This window comes from Rhea pennata, chromosome 1, assembly GCF_028389875.1.
Source record: "Rhea pennata isolate bPtePen1 chromosome 1, bPtePen1.pri, whole genome shotgun sequence".
NCBI classification, from domain to species: Eukaryota; Metazoa; Chordata; class Aves; order Rheiformes; family Rheidae; genus Rhea; species Rhea pennata.
The window spans coordinates 135,619,348-135,638,524 of record NC_084663.1 but is presented as its reverse complement, the minus strand read 5'-3'; the positions used below and the strand labels follow the sequence as shown (position 1 = coordinate 135,638,524).

General features: G+C 41.1%; 1 protein-coding gene across 2 annotated transcripts; it reads right to left on the bottom strand.

The window, feature by feature from the left end:
• Window positions 1-1,360: 1,360 nt before the first annotated feature.
• ASB11 (ankyrin repeat and SOCS box containing 11) lies at window positions 1,361-17,365 on the bottom strand. Of its 2 annotated transcripts, none has more exons than XM_062574449.1 (7): window positions 17,188-17,365; window positions 13,274-13,353; window positions 9,756-9,863; window positions 6,941-7,091; window positions 6,593-6,727; window positions 5,493-5,684; window positions 1,361-2,262 (listed from the first exon to the last, which is right to left on the bottom strand). In XM_062574449.1, exons 1-7 carry the CDS (start codon window positions 17,363-17,365, stop codon window positions 2,138-2,140), a joined length of 969 nt encoding a protein of 322 aa, XP_062430433.1. In that variant the 3' UTR covers window positions 1,361-2,137. The 2 variants fall into 2 exon arrangements, with proteins under 2 accessions (XP_062430433.1, XP_062430443.1); XM_062574459.1 differs by having other exon boundaries at window positions 9,756-9,812.
• Window positions 17,366-19,177: the final 1,812 nt, after the last annotated feature.

Sequence of the window (19,177 nt, the reverse complement as noted above, 5' to 3'; positions counted from 1 at the left end):
TATTACACCTTCCAAAATAGATCCCATAAATTGTCTTAGTTCCTTGATTGTAATACAACTTTGACAATCCACACAGCTGAGACTCTATTTGAATAGCAGATTGTATTTTGACTGCCACTTTATAAACAGAGCTGACAGTAAAGACAAGATTGAGAGAGATCCGCTGACATCAAATTAATATAGACATTGCTTTCTTGATAGTATTTGATTTTCAGAAGTTCTTGAGAATTTAGAGTTCAAATCTCTGAGATTCATGATATACTGTACTATACAAGGTCATTCATGCCTCTGGAAACTTTATGAGCAATAGCTCTTGCTGTCAAAGAGCACTCAATACGTGCAAACACAGGCTGCTTCACAGGCTGAATACTATATTCATTTGTGGCTGTAGCATTGGTCTAGGCTCATGAACTGCTAGGAGCACAGTTTATCTTACACGTGCTGAATTAATCATAAAAAGTATGGGTAATATTAGTCCTCTGTTTCAGAGAGGGTACTGTCACAGTGATGTTAAGGGACTAGCATCAAACCAAACCAGGCAGGCTGACGCTTTGGAGCAGGGACAGGAATTCAAAGGTGTCTGGAATCCATTAGGTATTCCAACTCTAACATGCCCATTTCTCCTGACTCCTGGTATATTGGCTGTGAAAATGAAACGGCCAGAAACTAGCATGAATGGCTTATCCTAAAACCACTGTGTCTCATAAGCTGAAAATGTAGCTGCATCTCAAACCCTTAAAGTTGAGCTAAGTGGGAAAGACTCTCCTTTTACCTTTAATTCCATTTTATTAAATCCAGTGAGCCTCCATTGCCCATCTCATGGCAAAAATTTACCAAAACTCAGGTTTGAAGAAATGTTTTGCCTCCCAGAGCAACCTCCAAGAAAACAGATAAATCCTTATAGAACTATACAAACATAGAAGCAATCACTGGATCCCAAATTTCTGTGCTCGAAAAGGTCTATGTTTTTCGTTCTTCTCTATCCAAGCTACTAGCCCTAACAACATTTTCACAACTATCCCAAGAGCTAAAATCATAACACACTTTAAAAATCCCTTTCTTTTGGAGGTGGTGAAAGCCTATAGAGCAGGGGATGAGAGAGCAGATAAGCCTGCAAATGTCTCTTGATGAGCAATATCCATCAAGGCAAGCATTCAGGTAATGTAAAACCACCTTTAGAGGCCCTTCTGCTCTCTCACCCTATAGTCTGAGGATCTATCTTGCAAAACATCTCAACATGCAAAGACAAACAGGAGAGAAGCAGCTCATTCCTTTGGTTTTCTTTAAACTTTGCAAAAAACAGACATTGAAAGCTGACCTACAATGTCTATGAAAATAACATTTTTAGTTTTGCCCTCAAATTTAGCTAAGAAAAATGATTCATATAATGAACATAGCCAGATCTCAAGTGTTACAGCTTAGAGAGAATTTTTCTTTTAGAAAAGATGAGAATTTTAAGACCCGTACTCATCCATGGGGAAAACTTACCCAAGATCCCACACCTGCTTTGGTAACACCACTCACTTAGCAGAGGATAAGATGCATTCGTTTCATGGACATCTGGACTCAGGGCAAGGGGCCAGATGGCTGTGAAGCCAGAGCCTACTGCAAGTCACTGCAACAGCTCTAGAGCACAGAAAAGAAGTGGCAGGACTTGAAGCCAAAGTGAACCAAAGGTGTGCGATACATGATATGCAGCTGAAACTGGGTGCCAAAGGTTTTTCATTCTCACACTGAGGGAAGACTAACAGCTACTCTCTTGATTTTGATGGTAAGCCTGGAGGGCAAGAAAAGGAAGCTGTTGTACAGACATTACATGAAAATATAGGATCATGAGATATCACTAAATGTAGGGGAAATCCATTTGTGTGTGTCTGTGGGTGGGTGAATGTGTGCAATTGCATCTACAAAAACATGTCAAGCAATCTGTTCATGTATGATAACTTCTCAATCTGTCCTAAGTGGATGTTACATTAAATTGTGAGGGTGTTATATCCATAATATCATTCAGTGCCTATGAAAAAGTGTTTTCCATTGGCTTCAATTTATGCAGTAGACAGTAAATGATGTCTTTGATTTTTTTTTTTTTTTTTGATATAATAATTTTGGAGTAAACAACCATTTATTCCTCACATATTTATCGATATAGGAGAAAGTTCTCAAGCGGCTCAGGCAGGTGCAGCTTGTGGACTGCATATAGACATGATCGGCCCAGATGCTTTCTGATAGACAACCGACATAGTTGGGCAAGGCTGGCAGGACCTGGGAAAAGAAAGGGAAAGACAAGCACTTCCACTACCAATATGAGTCATAAAGCAAGTAACAAACACAAGCAAGGTTTGAAAATCAGATCAAGCACTACACTTGCATATGCAAATGCACTTGCAATGACTTATATAAGTCAAAGATAGCTAAATACCTAAATATGCTGTTGTTCATATTTGACTTATTTTGTAGAAACTGGTTCATCAGTTTGAAAACAATGAGCACTAAAAGCTTTTTTCTGCATGCATGGCTAGATTTTTATGCTTCTGTTCTTTAGCAAACACTTAAAATGGCATAAAGACACTCACTTCAGAGACAGAACACCAGGAGGCGTAGCCCTTGCCCAAGAAACAAGGAAACTCCCAGCAGTGTCGTGAGGAGAAAAACAAGCTAGATTATGGGGAGCTGTAGAGGTGCTCAGCGTAGACCAGCCATCATATAGTGGCTATGGTGAATGTAGTTGGTTGTTTAAACATACAGGACGTGCAGCTGCTTCTGCCAACAGTTAGTGTCTCTGCAGGCACTTGTGCAAATAGTAACTGCAGGTTAGCCCATTTACAGGACTGCCTCATCTCTGAATATTTTTGTATGTCAGTCAGTCTATCAATGCTCTCTCAAATCATTTTTTCAATGCCTTGTCCAATTTAATTAATTCTGACTTAGGGAAAAAGACCTCAAAGATAGAAATTTCTGCAAAGTTTGGTGCACAAAAGTGCACAGATTAAAAAAAAAAAAAAAAAAAAAAAAAAAAAGGAAAGAGAGAGAGAGAGAAAGAAAGAAAGAAAGACTCTGTTGCCCTTCTCTTGCCCTGAGGGAAAGGGTGCAGCATGTGATAAACCCTTGTTAGACATCAGAGAACCCACCGGTAAGAAAGCTGCCAGAGGACTCCTGTGTGTTATAGAAAGGGTAGGCACAGCAGTCATTTGGACCTTCCTGCACCCCAAGGATTCTGCCTAGCTGGCTTCCCCGATACGGATGAGGCAGGCACTCTCAGCCCAACCCTGGTACAGGGCAGACGAAAGTCACTCAAGGCACAAACTCGCTGGAAATGAGTATTCATTAGTTCTAGTGCTTAGGCAACTATATGACTGCATAGGCAAATGCAACTTGCTGGTGAATGTATACCTGCTTTCCCTTCTGTTTTCCCTCCCCTCCTCTCTCTGCACTTAATTTTCTTCCTGCTAGAGCTGTAAGACTGATTCTTTGTATCTGCTCAGAGATGCTCAGTTTTTGAGCCCTGACTCAGTCCCTCAGCTCTGGCCAAACAGTGGCTATCACAGCAATGTTTGAAAGCACAGGCTGATGAGGTGTGCTTAAAGCCTGTCCTTACATCTTCCAGGTAGGCTTCACCTAAATGTGCTTTTACTGTAGAAAAAAAAAAAAAAAAAAAAAAAAAAAAAAAAGAATAGGAGCTTAAATAGGCTGATAATGGCCCCTGAGATGAACTTAATAGAAAAATAATGAAGGGATATGTGGAAGAAAGCACTTATACTACTGTCACTGAAGCTGAAGTAAGAAGCCGTCTCCCTAAGTAGTTAGGAAAACAGTAACATTTGACATTTCACGTTGCGCAATAGCCAGGAAGAGTAAGAATTAAAGGGAGCCACCAAAGAAACCACAGCAGAAAAATCAGGAGGCAAAAAGAAAATTCTTCAAGAGAAGTCCTTAGGGTGCTTATTTCGGACAGAAGGTCCTCAGAAAACACAGATTAAGTAGAGAAAACATTCAGTTGTAGATGGAAGATAGAGCAAAGCATCTGGAAGCAAGACTGAAGGGGTATGTGAGTTTATTCAGATATTGAAGAAATTTCATTTCTGACAAGTGAAGAGCCAGCAAGAATTATAGTGTTCTATAGTCCATCTGACTGTGTGGGAGAACAGAGTGAAAAGCTGAAAGTAGAAATCAAAAGGAAGCTCAGGAAGAGAAAATTATTAATATTGGGAGATTTCTTTATTTATACAAACTCTCCTACAGGTAGGGCAATTGGAACAGGTCATCTGCAAGCGCTGTCTTTGCTAACGCAGCCTACCATTGCTCAGCCCTGAGCATCTCAGATACTGTGACAGAAGTCACAAGAGGTGAAAAACATTTAGGCAAAAGCCCTCTAGGCAAGTTTTAGATAGGACAGGTTAAGATTCTGCACAAAATGCAATGGAAAAGGGGAATAGGATGGAAGAATATTAAGCCAATGTTTCATTTTCCCTGCAAAACCCACCTGCATGCAGAGGGCCAGCAAAAAGCCTATCCACTGCATTGACAATTTACCATTTGAGAGTTACTTTGCACCGCTAGGCCGCTCTGGGCTCTCCATGCACGCTGCATTTCACTCTGCCGCAGCAGAGAGCCAGAGGTGCCCGCGCAGGCGGGTATCCTGCCTGCAGTGGGGAAGGAGCATTCGGCCCCTCCAGGCTTGGCAAAGAACCAACTAGTGAGCTGAGAAACAGGGAGGTCAGAGGAGGAGGTAGTTAAGTCAGCATGTCCAAGCCCCAGGGGTATAATTACTGGACCTCCAGTTTTGGCTTTGCATACTATACAAAAAGAATAGGTGAAAATGATTCAAGCAGATCTACATTCATTTCTACTTAGAATTTTCTTCAGAGTGGACTGAAAAGGCCACTATCAATATTGCAAAGAGGCTAAAAGTAAACTGCAAAGGGCACCGCTAGTTTGTGTTTGAGTTGCTGCCCCACAATCCACATACAAGAGCAGAAGTTGAAGAGCCACGCGGCAGCTAGCTCCACTTTCTCCCCATGACCAAGGGAGCCCACATGCATGTCACTTTTTCTGCAGAAAACTGGGCAGTGAGCCATGGAGCCAAGTTGAATGCAGGATGGTGCTACCAAAATAGCTTTCATAATGCCAATGAATAAACTGTCACAGCAATTTTTAAACCTTAGTCCCTAGAGTCCCTATAAGAAAATAAGTATAATTTTCCATTAGTAAATGGAAAACAAAAGTATGGAACAACTGACCAAGATTCCCACTAACGCCCAAATATTTGGTAGCAGCTCTAGCAAAAAAGCAGAGATCTCTTACTCATTTCTGTGTCATGTTCTCTCAGCTTGAAATTGGCAGAGAAGCCAGGAGAACTTATACAGGCAGCATGTGGAGAAGGAGCTAAGAAAAGTACTTGAGTAAAGGAAACAAAGACTCTTCTATTTTTATTTAAAAAGATACTCTTCTATTTTTTTTAAAAAAAAAAAGAGAAGAAAAAAAGGAATCATTACCTTCCCGAAGCAAAAGCACCTGTGCCACTTTGCTGTTGGGTGCAGCAAGATCCAGTGCACATTTGAAATCAGCATTTCTGCATTTCAGGCTGGCACCATAGTCGGTCAGCAAGACGACCACTTCCACACTGGATTTCCTTGCTGCAGCATGAAGGGGGGTGTCTAATCGTTTACCCACATTAACGTTGGCTCCTTAGGTGAACAAGAGCACATGGTTAGGTTCAAATTGTTTGAATCAACGATCTGCATCACACATGTTGGTCTCAATAAATGAAGGAGATCACTGGTACAGGCCTTCCTCCTTTTTCTCAAAAAGAAAGCAGCACTAAATTCAGCAAGTCAGATACCTGCTGTATAAATGTCTACTGAACCACCGAATGCTGTCTGAGATGGACAGAACCGAACAAGCACGGAAATGCTTTGACTGTCAACCCAGCAGATGTTTGAAATCTAGCATATGTTAGGTACCTTTGTTAATATCATAAAATGTAACATCAACTATGTCAACTACCGGGGGAAAAACACACTTTATATATCTCATTATAACTTTGGGAGCACAGCAAGCAAATTGCTTGCCCCGGGCTTGCTGTGCACAGCCGACCATACATCTAGCAGGTGTAAATTACCCGGTGTACCCTGGCAGCAAGGATTTACACTAGCTCCCACACTGTGCCTAGGCCTAGAGGGGATATCTTTTCAAATGTCTTTACTGCTGTCTTCACCAACTGAGAAGTAGAGGAAGCTAATGCTTAGCATGGCAGTTTATCATAATCTAAACAGTTAATTTTGGTCATCGATATTATTGTCTATGCTTTCTGTCATTCTTTCTGGAAAAATAAATCTTCATTTCACATTTAGACAGGCTATGTTTCAGGTAAGTCTCTGTAATTAGTGATTCTTTTACTAAGGAAATCCTATATTTTTCATGTATGTAGGTGAAATTTTTAATTATTGGAAAACAAATCTCACAGATTCAAGGTGTCCAAAGATCTCTTAGGAAAAGAACCTGCAATGTTTGCAGCGGAGAGACAACCCAGAGAAACCATCAGTGCTGGCTCATGCTGCCACAGCTCCCCCGTAACCTCCTTTCCCAGGTGTACCTAGCTCTAAAAGCTTCTTGACACAGTCTGTCCTTTGGTATGTGCAAGCCACATAAAGCAGTGTCCCATGCTGCAGATCTTCTTGATCGATGTCCACCTCATGGGCCAGAAGGATTTCCATGCACTCCCTGTGACCTGTGTGGTGAAGAAAAGCTGTCACTTATTTTAGTGCCACAGAACAGGATGCACCCAAGTACAATCCACAGGCACAAGAGGTGGGAATAAGCCAAGCATGTTTGTCTCTGCTGTGCAAGTTCTCAGCAGAAAAATATAAAACGTCTTTAAAGTCAAAAGACCATATATTCCTGATTTAGGTGTCATTAACCTCACTCAAAGCCTGGATGTTACCTCTCTTCACTGCTTCATGAATAGGCGAAGCAAGGTGATTCCCGAGCTGTGGCTTGGCTCCGAATTCGAGCAGCATGTTGACACAAGCCACGCTGCCACTGCAGCAGGCGTTAAACAGAGGTGTGATCCCATCAACAGTGACTGCATTGACCTGAAACAGCAACAAATGCTTATAAAAACATGATGTAAAGGGCATGCAATTTTAGCGTGCATAACAAGTTTAGCAGAAATGCACCAAAAGGGACATTTGTCTTGCTTAATATCAGAACTGTTTTTATTCATAACTTTCAGAGTTACATGTTGTAGAACAACATACATAACATTCTGCTTCAAGGTCTGTCCAGTTTCTCAGACAGCTACTTCTATAAGGCAATGACACTGACTACTATGAATGTTCCTTCTAGAGTTGCTCAGAAAATGTAAATTCTTTTTTTTTTTCCACAGAGATCTTAGGTATGTTCATGGTTGTTTAGTTTGGACCAACTCAAAGCCACAATACATTCCTGTTTTCAGACAAAAATGGTTCTACTTTTTTAATGAAAACATATACTTCATGTTTTATACTTTCACCTGAAAACACATTTCCAACAAAAAAAGAAAAAAATCACAGAAATGGTCTTAAGCACAAACAGAAGTGGAACTGGCAAGGGTTTGTCTTCATATGCGTGTGTGTGTGTCAGAGAGAAAGAATGTCCTTCCTTGACCTCCGGTACAGAGATCTGACAAAAAACACTGTTCATCATTCCCTAATGGGACAGCACAGTCCCTGCACTGTGCTGTGCACAGCGTTAGCTACTAAGTTTAACTATGCAGCAAGCCCTCAGAGGCAATTCGTGTAGCAAAGCCATATTTCTTTAATTCCATGGCAAACTGGAAAAGGGTGACAGATCATGAAACCACGTGGCAACCTTTGCAATTTCTAAATCCACGAGAGCAGGAAAGAAACCAGAAAGGGCTGGAGGAGCCTTGGGCCGCTGGGGAAATCTGCTGCTGCTGGAGCTTGCTAACAGCCACAGAACAGTCCCACAAAGGGGGTGGGAGCACCAGGACAGAAATACATTAGCTGCTGCATTTTAATTAGCAAGATATTTTGTCTGGAATGTGGAGAAAGCCGGTGATGTTTAAGAAGCTATTAATTTATTCTAGCTAATTCAGCAAGGGACTATAAGCAGTTGATACATTTCTTCATATCATTTGCTCATGCTTATTTCAACTGCAGAACTCTTATCTGATGCTATATTAGAGAACTCTTTCCTACAAAGTGCTGTTTTCAGAGTTATAAATCAGTCCTTGCCATTTTCAATGAAGGGCAAAGCAGTTGGCTCCAACAGGTCTAAAAAGTATATTTACTAGGACGAACGAATGTTCCTACACACGAAGTTGCAGCTATGTATTTCAGTAGTTATACTGGGTCAGTCAGTCCCTACCTCTGTAGGGTATGAAGCTTGCTCAGCTTCATACAAAAACAATTCAGGGAACAGATTTGTCTGGAAAATAAACATGGCAGGGTCAGGGGCTGGGTAAACTGGCATCGTATGGGGAACTACCAGGGGATGCAGTGTGGGGGACATCTGTCTGCTCAGATTTGGAGGGGTATCTGTATTTTAGACAGGTTTCATGATGCAGTCTATCAGCCCCTGGTGCACCCACACCATCGCACAAGGCAGACGTGGCTGGAGCTGCTGGAGGCACTAGGGGTCTATCAATGCCATTTAACAGTAGGGCCATCAATTCAGCCAAACTGTTATCAGAGGGTAAGTAAGGAGGTAAGTGAAGAAGAAAAATGGCTACTTTGGTTTCCCTTTCCATTAGGCATTCGTTTAACTGGTAAAAGAGGGAAGACTGGTAAGACAGCTGCTCTGGAGTAAATGGTTTGGTAAAGCGGGAAATAAAGAAGACCACAGCAATAAAACAGAGCAGCAAAATGGTACACTTCCTCCTAGAAGGTAGATGACTACCCAGCGACTTTATTTATGAGCAAAGAATGAAGGGAAAAAACAAAAACAATTACCAGGAATGGGCTGATTTCTCAGGAAAGTAATAGATAATTCAGAGATTCTATGAGTTATAAACAGATATTGCCATTAGTATACCAAAATCAAGTAAATCTGAGCATAAAGAAGGGATTTTTTCCGTATGTCTAAGGGACTGAAATTTGACATGTAGTATAGGAAGTTAACAAATGCATTTTCTTCTGCAAAGGGTAGCTTGATTGCCTGTTCTGGTGTTGCGTATTTTCTTGCCATGTAAATTGTCCTTGAAAATCCTGTAACCCAGCTAGATAAAATATATCCTCATATATTTTACCCTATTCCTGTATCTCCATTTTTACCGTGTATTTTACCTTAGGTCCAGCTGAGGAAATGCTGTTATTTTATTAACGGATAAAATGTTTCATTGCTTTAAGCACATCCATTTTCACTTATGTGAGACTCCCCAACTATTCCATGGAAAAACAGGGGCAATTCTAGTGAATCTTCCAGGGGAGAAAAAAAAAGGGGGTTCTTCAAGGTTATTTTAACCTGATTTTCCTCATTCTTTTTCCATCGATCAGTATTATGTTTCACAGAGATAAAACAGAAAAAAATAATTCAGTGACCAAAGCAGACACTGGAGGAAGGCAAATGTATTATCCATGAAAACAAAGCATTGGGGTTTTTTTCCCCTCCCTTTTTTGTGCCTAAAATGTTTCTATCTGGTGGACTGATTCTGCCTCACTTCTAGGTCTTTCGTGAATCTCAGCTGATGCTGAACGTGGGAAGGGCCCCGGCCCCTTCGGGGCGACCACGGCACCGCTGGGGGTCCCGGGACTCACTTGAGCGCCGTTCTCGAGCAGCACCTTTGCGCAGGCCACGTGGCCGCCCAGGCAGGCCTCGTGGAGAGCCGAAACCCGATCGGTGGTCACGAGGTTCACGTTGAATCCCTGGAATTCAGAGCACAGCCGTGAGGGAAAAGCGCTCCTCAGGCCAAGCGCTGCCCCCCGGGTCCGCCCCGAGGCGAGGACGGTCGGTCCTGCCCGGCTCCGGCCGCGCCGCTGGGTAAATGTCAAGGGAACATGCTCTGACTGGATTATTGCTTTTCAGGACTCGTCTCCAAACATTTTCACTGGAGATGGAATTCAAGAAGTAGCAATGAACTGCGTCTGTTATTTCTATTTCTTTGTAATGCACGGTTAATCGCAGGAAACACATTATGTTTCTTTAGCCTATAAGGGTGACACTGACTTTCCTATTACCAGATACAAAAAAAAAAAAAAAAGAGACTGTCATTTTGTCAAAAGCTACACATTTAATCTGCATATTCAATACTGTGGTCAGGAGTGGTGCTGGTTTCCTGAGGTAAGGCGGTGGGATTCACCTTACTTACCTGTACCTGGACATCTCCAGTACAGATATCAGCTACTGAGCTGGACACCTAAGCTCCTTCAATGGAGAGAAATAGGCACCTACAAGACATGACTCTTCTCATGTTAAAGAACGTATCTCAAGTTGGTCAGATGATTTCTATCCTAAAAGTACTTCCAATGACTATACGGGGTACCTGGTGTGCTTCACTCAGACATAGTAAGTACCTGGTAGATCTGTAGAGCAGATGAGAGAAATCCCACCCACAAAGCTGTTTCTTTTCTACGCTACCTATGAAATGTTTTACTCTGGAAGAAAAGAACTGTCGTTTATATATGCCTCATTATAGGTATTTCCCCAAATAACTATTCTTACACCTGTTCCTGCAAAAACAGAAACCAGACATATTCGTGAAAGAGAAGGAAATCACCATACATCTCATCTGCAGAAAGCAAGATTTTACAATCTTATGTGAGAAACAGCTTGGAAGCAGTTCTATTTTACATCTGAAGTCTTAAATTCTATCATATAGTTCCTTTCTATTAAATATGCTATAAACGAGGCAGCTCACAAGATGGCAGCAATGCACTTTTTGGTATGCAGTAGCAAATACTATCCATAGAAATAAACATCTGCTAGCAATATAACACTGTAAAATCCTGATATAAAGACTGTTAAAAGCAAATTACTCTAATCATTTAAGATAGAAATTTCAAGTTAGAAAAATGATCATTTTTCAGTAACATGGGAGTATTATTAATATAAAAGCTGTCCTAGGAATTATCTTTTGCTTTATATCAATGCCAGGGGAATAGATAAAAATCTTGAAAAATTTTTGAGAATATTCCATTTTGTAATTTTATAGATGTTTTACATTTACTGATCAGTATATTTCTTCAAGGGGAATGTCTTCTAGAGACTTCTGATGAGAAGAAGGCTATACTTACACATTCAGATATATGTTTAATATATTCAGATGTATCTATTTAACATAAGAAACTTGGTTATTGCAAATGGAAGAATAAGTACTGATATACTGGGGAAAACCTCTTCCTCTTCCATTGCTTGGTGGAGATGGAGTTATAGATCTTATTATAATGTTTGCCAAATTCTGCTCATTATAAGCCTTATTTTCAGATTATTATAAATTCTTGCCAACCTATCAGAAAAATCAAACACTTCTTCTGATGCAGTAACAGGCACCAGTGCTCTCACTTGAGCTCTTTTAAACAACATTGCTCAGTCTCTTACCTGCACAAATAGTCCTCCAACTTAAAGGCATCCCTTTTGCAGGAGAAGCCTTATGGGCTTTCTTTGAAAGCTGTGATCCTAAGACAGGGAATTCCAAAAGCCCCATATATATCCTGAAGTATAGCTCCATATTTAATTTAGACTAATAGCATAATTATCTTAGAAACAGTGAGCAAAGATTACACTGCTCCATGAATAGCTTCATTCCTACATTTATCAAACTGTCTTAGATCATCTCCAATCCACTCTCTACAGATACTGCTGTCTTGATCTTTTCTCATCAGCAAGGGCCCCCATCCTTCACTCCTAAAATTAATGTCTTTGAGAGAAGGAGAAAGGGTAGATTAACTAGCTAATGTATAACCACAACCCTGACTGCTTCTGCTCTTCCTTGTTCCCAGCTACCCTCCAAGTCAGACCGTGTGTTTTCTGCAAAGCAGGTAGCAGAACGTGTTCAAATGCACGATGTGCAAATACTGCAGGGAGGTGCCATGGTCAGGCAAAAGTGTCTTGGTCCTGTCTCGTTTTAATGCCTCTCTGGTCCTGGTGGTACCAAGGCACCTTTCTCATGTACATGCATTTATTGTCACCCTGCTGCACATTCAAGGAAACACAGAAATGGATGGCTTTAGAGGAATGTGTTTCACTAGAGGCACACTGTGCTCGTGCGCTGTCCCTCACTAAATCAGGTGTAAAGTCACTGGTGTAAATGGAGACGGTGGGGCAGTGGGGGTAAGAAAGCCAGCAAAGCCCTGAACAAATGGTCGCTCTTCGTTGCTATCTCTAACCCTCACTTGCTTTTCCCTAAAAATCTTTTGATGCCAGAGGGTGAGGAAAAGGCAGATGAGGAAATGGTAGGGGAAAATTGGTTGTAAACAGCAGCCTTTTGCAGCAGTGACCATGCCCGACAAACGCCGGGAGTGGAGGATTTTGCGCTGGCAGCTCCACTGCTCCTGGACGCTGTCCGTTCAAGATGTGGGCTTTGGCTGTGCAAGCCAACCACCACTGGTAAAAACTATTGGATAAAATCATCGCTGGTAAAAATTATTCTGTATAAAAGATCTGACTACCAAGTTACAAAACTTACACTCAGGGAATTAATTTCATGGCATTTATCTTCTTTTAAGGGGGAGAGGAGGGTGTACTCATTTGTGCCAGATTAAGGCACTGGGTTTAAGGAAAAGTGATAAGGAGGATGGTTGGCAAAGCACAAAGGGCTGTAACTTGTCCCCTTGCAGCTACACATTTTCACATCCAACTTCTTGTCACCCCAATCTATCCTTTCCTCCTCTCTTTTCTGAATGTTTTCTGAATGCTTCATTTCATTTGGAGTAGAAGGCTTCAAGCTGACAAATCTCTCTTTAGGAAGACCGTGCTTGCCATTTTATAAAGCAATGCATACTTTTGCAGTTTTATACTGGCTTTTAGGAACAGCTGATACACATATAGTCTCTTTTTTCCCCAAGCCCAGTTTGCACTATTTATTCTTGAAAAGGAGCCCAAGGATCACTACTTATTATATGGAAAGCTGTATGCTACAACCTCTGTCCTGGGCTTGTCCCCAGCATCTTACCTAAGCAAACCAGTACATGCCCAAAGATATGCAGGTGAGTACATGATATATACATCTGTCTTCCTCATGCCCTGCTGCAGCCTGTTATTGACTCACCTTCTCAGAGATGCAGTCTAACAGTAACTAGGCTGCTGCCCAACCTTTTCTTTACCTGGGGGCTTTTACCTGTGCAATCAAGGTTTTCAAAGACAGGAGGCGTCCTTGGAACGCAGCATCGTGTAGCGGCGACCTGTCTGCCCAGCTGCCTAAAACAGCACACGAATACAAGTCAGTTCAGGTACATAACGCAAGTGAGATCCTGGGAGTGCTGGGGAAGCACATCTGAGTGCAAACGCACGCTGGGCCTGCAACCAATGCGGTATCAGCGAGGAAACCGTTTGAAAAATTGATTGCAGTGGAGGAGCTGGAGGCTCAGTGCTCTGCAGAAAGCAGGTCTCTTGTTAGGGGACCTAAACAAAGCTTGTGGCAGGACTTTTAAAATCAGTTAAAACCATGCTTCAGCAAAGACCACAAGTTTAGAGCTGCTGAGTCTTGCCAAGGGGCTTCAGAAGCCTGCAATCCTCATTTTTAAATATATCAGCCCCCGTCTTTTCCGGGGAGCTGTTGTCACAAATCATTTCCTAGACTCTCTTGCATTTTATTAAGAGACTCATAGCAGGTAAACTTGTCCATCAAATGAATTCTAGCATGTCCTTGGCAGTTTTATTTCCTGAACTGACAATTTCATAAATAATATCCTCCAACTCAGACCAGTTGGGACCAGATCTCATCCTCCTACTCGCTAGAAGATTTCAGAAAAAAATCATGAAAACATAAATTCTGCCTGAGGTTTCACTTCTCTTTCCTTAATCACTTTGAACTGTTAAGCTGCAGACTCCTTAGTGCAGGCTAGCTTAACCTTTTTCTTTTCTTAATCTATTCATATACCATAGAAAGTTTTTCCTTAACCTAGCTACTGCCTACATTTACAGTCAGTGAGTCAACATTAAGTTACTGCAGCTCTAGTGGAGAGCAAATTTACTTGTCCTGTATTAACATTTAAAACCATACTGCCACACAGCTTGTAGTAAATGCTTCTCCAAGGGCTGCTGGCACTTGCAGTGCAGTAGGAGGGAAGCAATATCAGCTCTGTGTTCATGCTGTGTTATATAGGAACCCCACAAGCACAATATTTGAACTGCATGTCCTCTTTAATATTTTCAGCTGCACAACACACCAGAGAGAATGCAAAGTGGAATTTATCTCCGTTTCACATGTTCACATGCACAGAGAGATCAGTGAGAGGCACAAAAACATCCCTGGAGACCTCATGCCAAAGGGCACAGGAGAGATTTCAGCTGAGGCCAAAGTACTCCTCATCTGAGGAGGTCACTGAGATGCTCAGGAAGCCCCATCACCCAAGCGGCACCTGGGTAAGAGGGAGCCGGGCAAATGGAGAGACTCGAGCCGACCATGTCCAGGGACCGCAGCACAGGCAAGGGCAGAGAAAGGAGTCATTGCACTCATATTTAAGCGACCGTTTGCAGACTTATAGGAAAACGAGGAAAGACACATCTCAACGACCGTGGGATTCGGAGGCAGCGCTGCTCCCTGCGTGAGGTGGCTCCTCATGGTAGCTGCTACTGGAGACGTAAAAGCAGGCAGCGTCCCTGCCTGCACGGCTTGTAGCAGCTGCCCTGCAGCATGGCTATGGGGGATTTTTATCAGTTGCCTAGCCCTTCCCCTCCTAAAACATTTGACATATTTACCAGAAACGCACACACCCACAAACTATAAAAGCTGGAAGTGAGCCTACTGCCACTTCCTTGACCCCCCAAACATGCCTCAGAACAGCAGAATAAAGGAGGAAGAACAGAATTATAAACTCAGAAAGTGCTGAGGTAAGGCTGGAGACGGTGGCGGCTCCCTCGCAACAACCACCGCAGCCTGAGCGCTGCTTTTGCAGAGTCGCATTCCCGCGGGAAAGCACAAAGCACTGCAAATGCTTTCAAGCTTGGGGGAGCGTCTCAGTGACGTTAGTAACGCTATCTGGCTGGACACACTGCAATTTCTCAGCGCCATACCTTCCTTTCAGCAGCCTCAGACTGGGGTTCACTTGAACTCGTCGGGTTACAGTTTTAAATATAGTTTTTGCTTTTATTTCTAGTTATTTAAAGAGCCATTTCTTGGGCTCGTAAGGCAGGAAGCTGGCACAGAAAGACTAGCTGACACAGCACGTGACCTGGCTCTGGGGATAAAGTAGAATTCACAGGCAAAATAATAGCGGAAATGGGAACAAGGCAGGGACCGATAGAGAATGTTTAATGAGCCTAGGACTAGAAGATAAGGCGTGGAGGAAAAAAAACAAAAATATTTGCCTGGAAAGGCCCAAAACCTCCACATCCCTCCTGTTGCTGGCAACTGAAATAGAGAAACTCAGTTCAAAAAGTTGGATGACTGATAGCATTGTAAGTGACTAAAAATAGGACTCAGAGCAGGAAGATTCAGAAGTAACTTAGCTAATAAAGCTACTGTGCCTTATTTACACTCCTATGTGTATTATATAGTATGTAGAAACTCATTTCACGTGCATTTACAATGCATGTGTACACACACGCATGCCTCACCATGAAAATACATGCTGGTGTCATGCTAGCCACAGCAACCTACCTCCCTGAAGCATGTGGCAAATGTAGTTCCCATATGGGGCACATCTTCTTTTCACAGCTATGTGTGACATGTCTGAAAACACTGTATCTTTGCTAAATTTCTACAAAGAAATTAAGCAGCCCTGCTGCCACTGCGCTAAGTCACTGCAAAGAGAAAAGGCTGTGAAACTCCCTCTGAAATCCAGTGTCGTGTGCAGTAGCATCACGTGTCCTTGTGTTTTGAAAGATTATCCGTGATAGCTTCTTGCAAACGGCAACCTGCAGACAAAAATGTGTTGTAGTCTGCTAAACTTGAAGTCACTTAGATAAGAATCTGTATGTGGAAAAACTTGACATTTGTCAAGCGTCTGACTACAGTTGCACAAAAGCACTTGTGTGTGTATATATATGTATGTGTGTGTGTGTGTGTGTGTGTGTGTGTGTGTGTGTGTGTGTGTATAAAAATCCTCTAATAAATCACTGGGTTTATATTTCAGAGAACAGCAGATATATTTACAACCCGGAGGTATACACTCCTCTGTATAAGTGAGAAATGTTTTGTTGGGGCATTTCTGTTGGGCAGATTTTAATCTTTTTGCTTTCAGTGGCTATCTCGCACCAGAAATAACCCCACTCACTTTCATGAGCATGTTCACGGTGGCGCTGTTCATCGTGAAGCAAGCGTCTGACAAATGAGTCACATAAAAGTCAGTGATGTTACAACATTGATGTAAATCTTCCAGTAGGAAAATATGTTCTCATTAGTACTAAATTTAAAACACTGTGTCATTTTAATTAGTGGAATTACTGGACATGCTAACGCCTGTCTATTCATTATTATGGTAGTGATACATCGGAGGTAAAACCACTCGGAAAAAAAAGAACAAAAAAAAATGAAATGGCAGCTCTTGCGGCCTATTAAATACAGTATATTACTGTGCCTTTTATTTTTCAGAACAATTTTAGCTGTTTTCATTTTTATGGTCTGGTTTAACAAAACAAGGATTCCTGGCTTGAATTCATAAAGTCATTAATCACCTCCTTCTAGTATCTCCTTTTGGAAAATCCACATACTCAAACTTTTCTCTAAGTATTCTCTGGTAAGAAAACCTAGTTATTTAGTAAAAGCTTCTGTAACCGACACAATCAACACAAAAAAATGCCTTGCTTCCTAGAACAATCTTATTACTTACCGTACTCACTTGAGCAAACGTCGTCCTCCTTCTAGCTGAGTAATTGCTGGAGTCTCATATTTTGCACACCTAAAACATGCCAACACAAACTGACGCTGCAAAGACCTCAGAAATGGAAGGCGCTTCAGGATAAGACACCTGCTTTATGCATTTAACAACACACTCCTCATTTTATGGTACTCAACGATCAAATGCCTCAAATTACAGAAATGTAGCAACTATGCATCTGAATGATAAAGCGACCAAATTTTTACTTTACCTGGGACTATTCCATAGATCTCTTCTGCTATCCTGGCAGCCTCTTTTCTGTTGCCTTTAACAATATAGAAATGGGTCAGCAGAGCCAAGGAGATCTTAATTAAAAGCTTGAAGCAAAATAAAGCAAAAATGGCAAAATAAATGTTAGTGAAAGCATGGAGTATAGAACTGCCCTCCATTTTGGTTTGCTCTTTGAATAGTTTCTCAGGTCTGCTAACTTGCACCAGGATACAGCTGATATCATATGACATCTATTTTAAACCCTTCAGAACTTGCTGTTCCTCAGTTACCAAAAATATATTCTGTTTTTATCTGGGATGAGCTATTTGATATTGAATAACAATACCAAGTATTAAGCTGGTTTTAACATCTCATGTCATATGGGAAACAAACAAAAAATACACTCCAAGCATTCATCAAGACGAGTGTTTGAATATGTTTTCAGATGAAAGCTCCCCATATCACCTGAAAGAGATCCACATTATATTTATTCTCAGATACAGCAGTTCAGTTTACAAAGGCAGCATTGGTAAAGTTGCAGAAATTGTTCAGAGATATTGAAGGAAGAATGCATTTTTGTCCTTCTAGTTTTGGTAACATTTTGCTGGTACCGAGATGAGAACAAAGATGAGTGTGTGAAAGTAGTTTCATAAAAGAAACTGAAATAAAACCATGCATTTGCAAAACCAGGGATAAGAGGTCAAACTTGGAAAAAAGTATTAAAAAAATGTGTAACCAAAGACACATGATAACATATTCATATTTTTGGTGATATCCAAGAATATCCCTTGCAAACAGCATCTTACTGTTTTGAAGGAATGGAAGTATTTTTGCATAATCCATCATTAATTTGCAGGTGTAATATTTGAAACTGAAGAACATGCATCCTTTCTTTAACTTTTTTTTTTTCTCTTTCTGAAGGCACATGGCGTCCAGAGGGAGTACTTCTTCTTCATGTAATTGATTAACTATTTGTAAATACCCCCATTTTCTTTTCATTTAAACTTTGCTTTATCCCTATTTTCCTGTTAGCACAGCAAGAGGGAGATTCTTTTATTTGACTGAATCCTCTCCTTGCACAGGTGTACTTGCCCTTCAACACCTATAAAGGGAAAGAGAAGGATGACTGCTTCCCCTTAAAGATCCCAAAGAGTTGATCGGCATGCAGAATGAAATTTTACAGCAGATTATCTACATGAACATGCTAGATGTATTTTCTTTTATTTTTCCCCCCTTCTTCCCTCTTTTTTTGGTGCAGCTGACTTTGAATCTTGCCATTTTCAGTCTCTACCCTCTCAGGCGCACGAGAAACCTACAGAAAGTGAGAAAACACCCCAAAGCATAATATCATTTTTCAGATGAATGTATTTCTCTAAAATTTTGAATTAATCAAGATATTAAACTTCTATGAATAGCTTAACACTTTAGTATAAATATTATGACAATAATATGACACACCTGTAGAAATTGTAACACGTATGACTCTAGGAAAGAAAATTGTCTATTTTTAGCCACTTTAATACTGTTTGTCTCAGGACAACACAGCTGAAGACACTGCTTACACAGGGAGAGAAATTCAGTTAAGGAAATAAAGGAAAAGAGTTAAGTTTGCTGTATAGAGAAACAAAAAGGAAAAATTAGCAAAGAAAGGTGGACCAAAAGAGGAATGATCGACTAGCCCTAGCAAAAGACAAGATAACCAGACCACTCTTCTGAAGCAAGATTAATAGCAAAGGTTGTAAAGAACAGAATATAGGAAAGAAACAGAAACAAAGAACTGAAGAAATTCATAGAATCATAGAATCAGTAAGGTAAATTCAGATCATTACAAAGAAAATATCAGCCTAAACGATGGAGAAATCCTTCTCATATAGGAATCAACACAACTGGAGATCAGACAACTTCTACTGAAATTCTCTGAGTCCCTAAAGTAGGATGAAACTCCAAAGGCTGCACAACATAATAATAAAAAGTTCTTCAGCTGGTCTAAA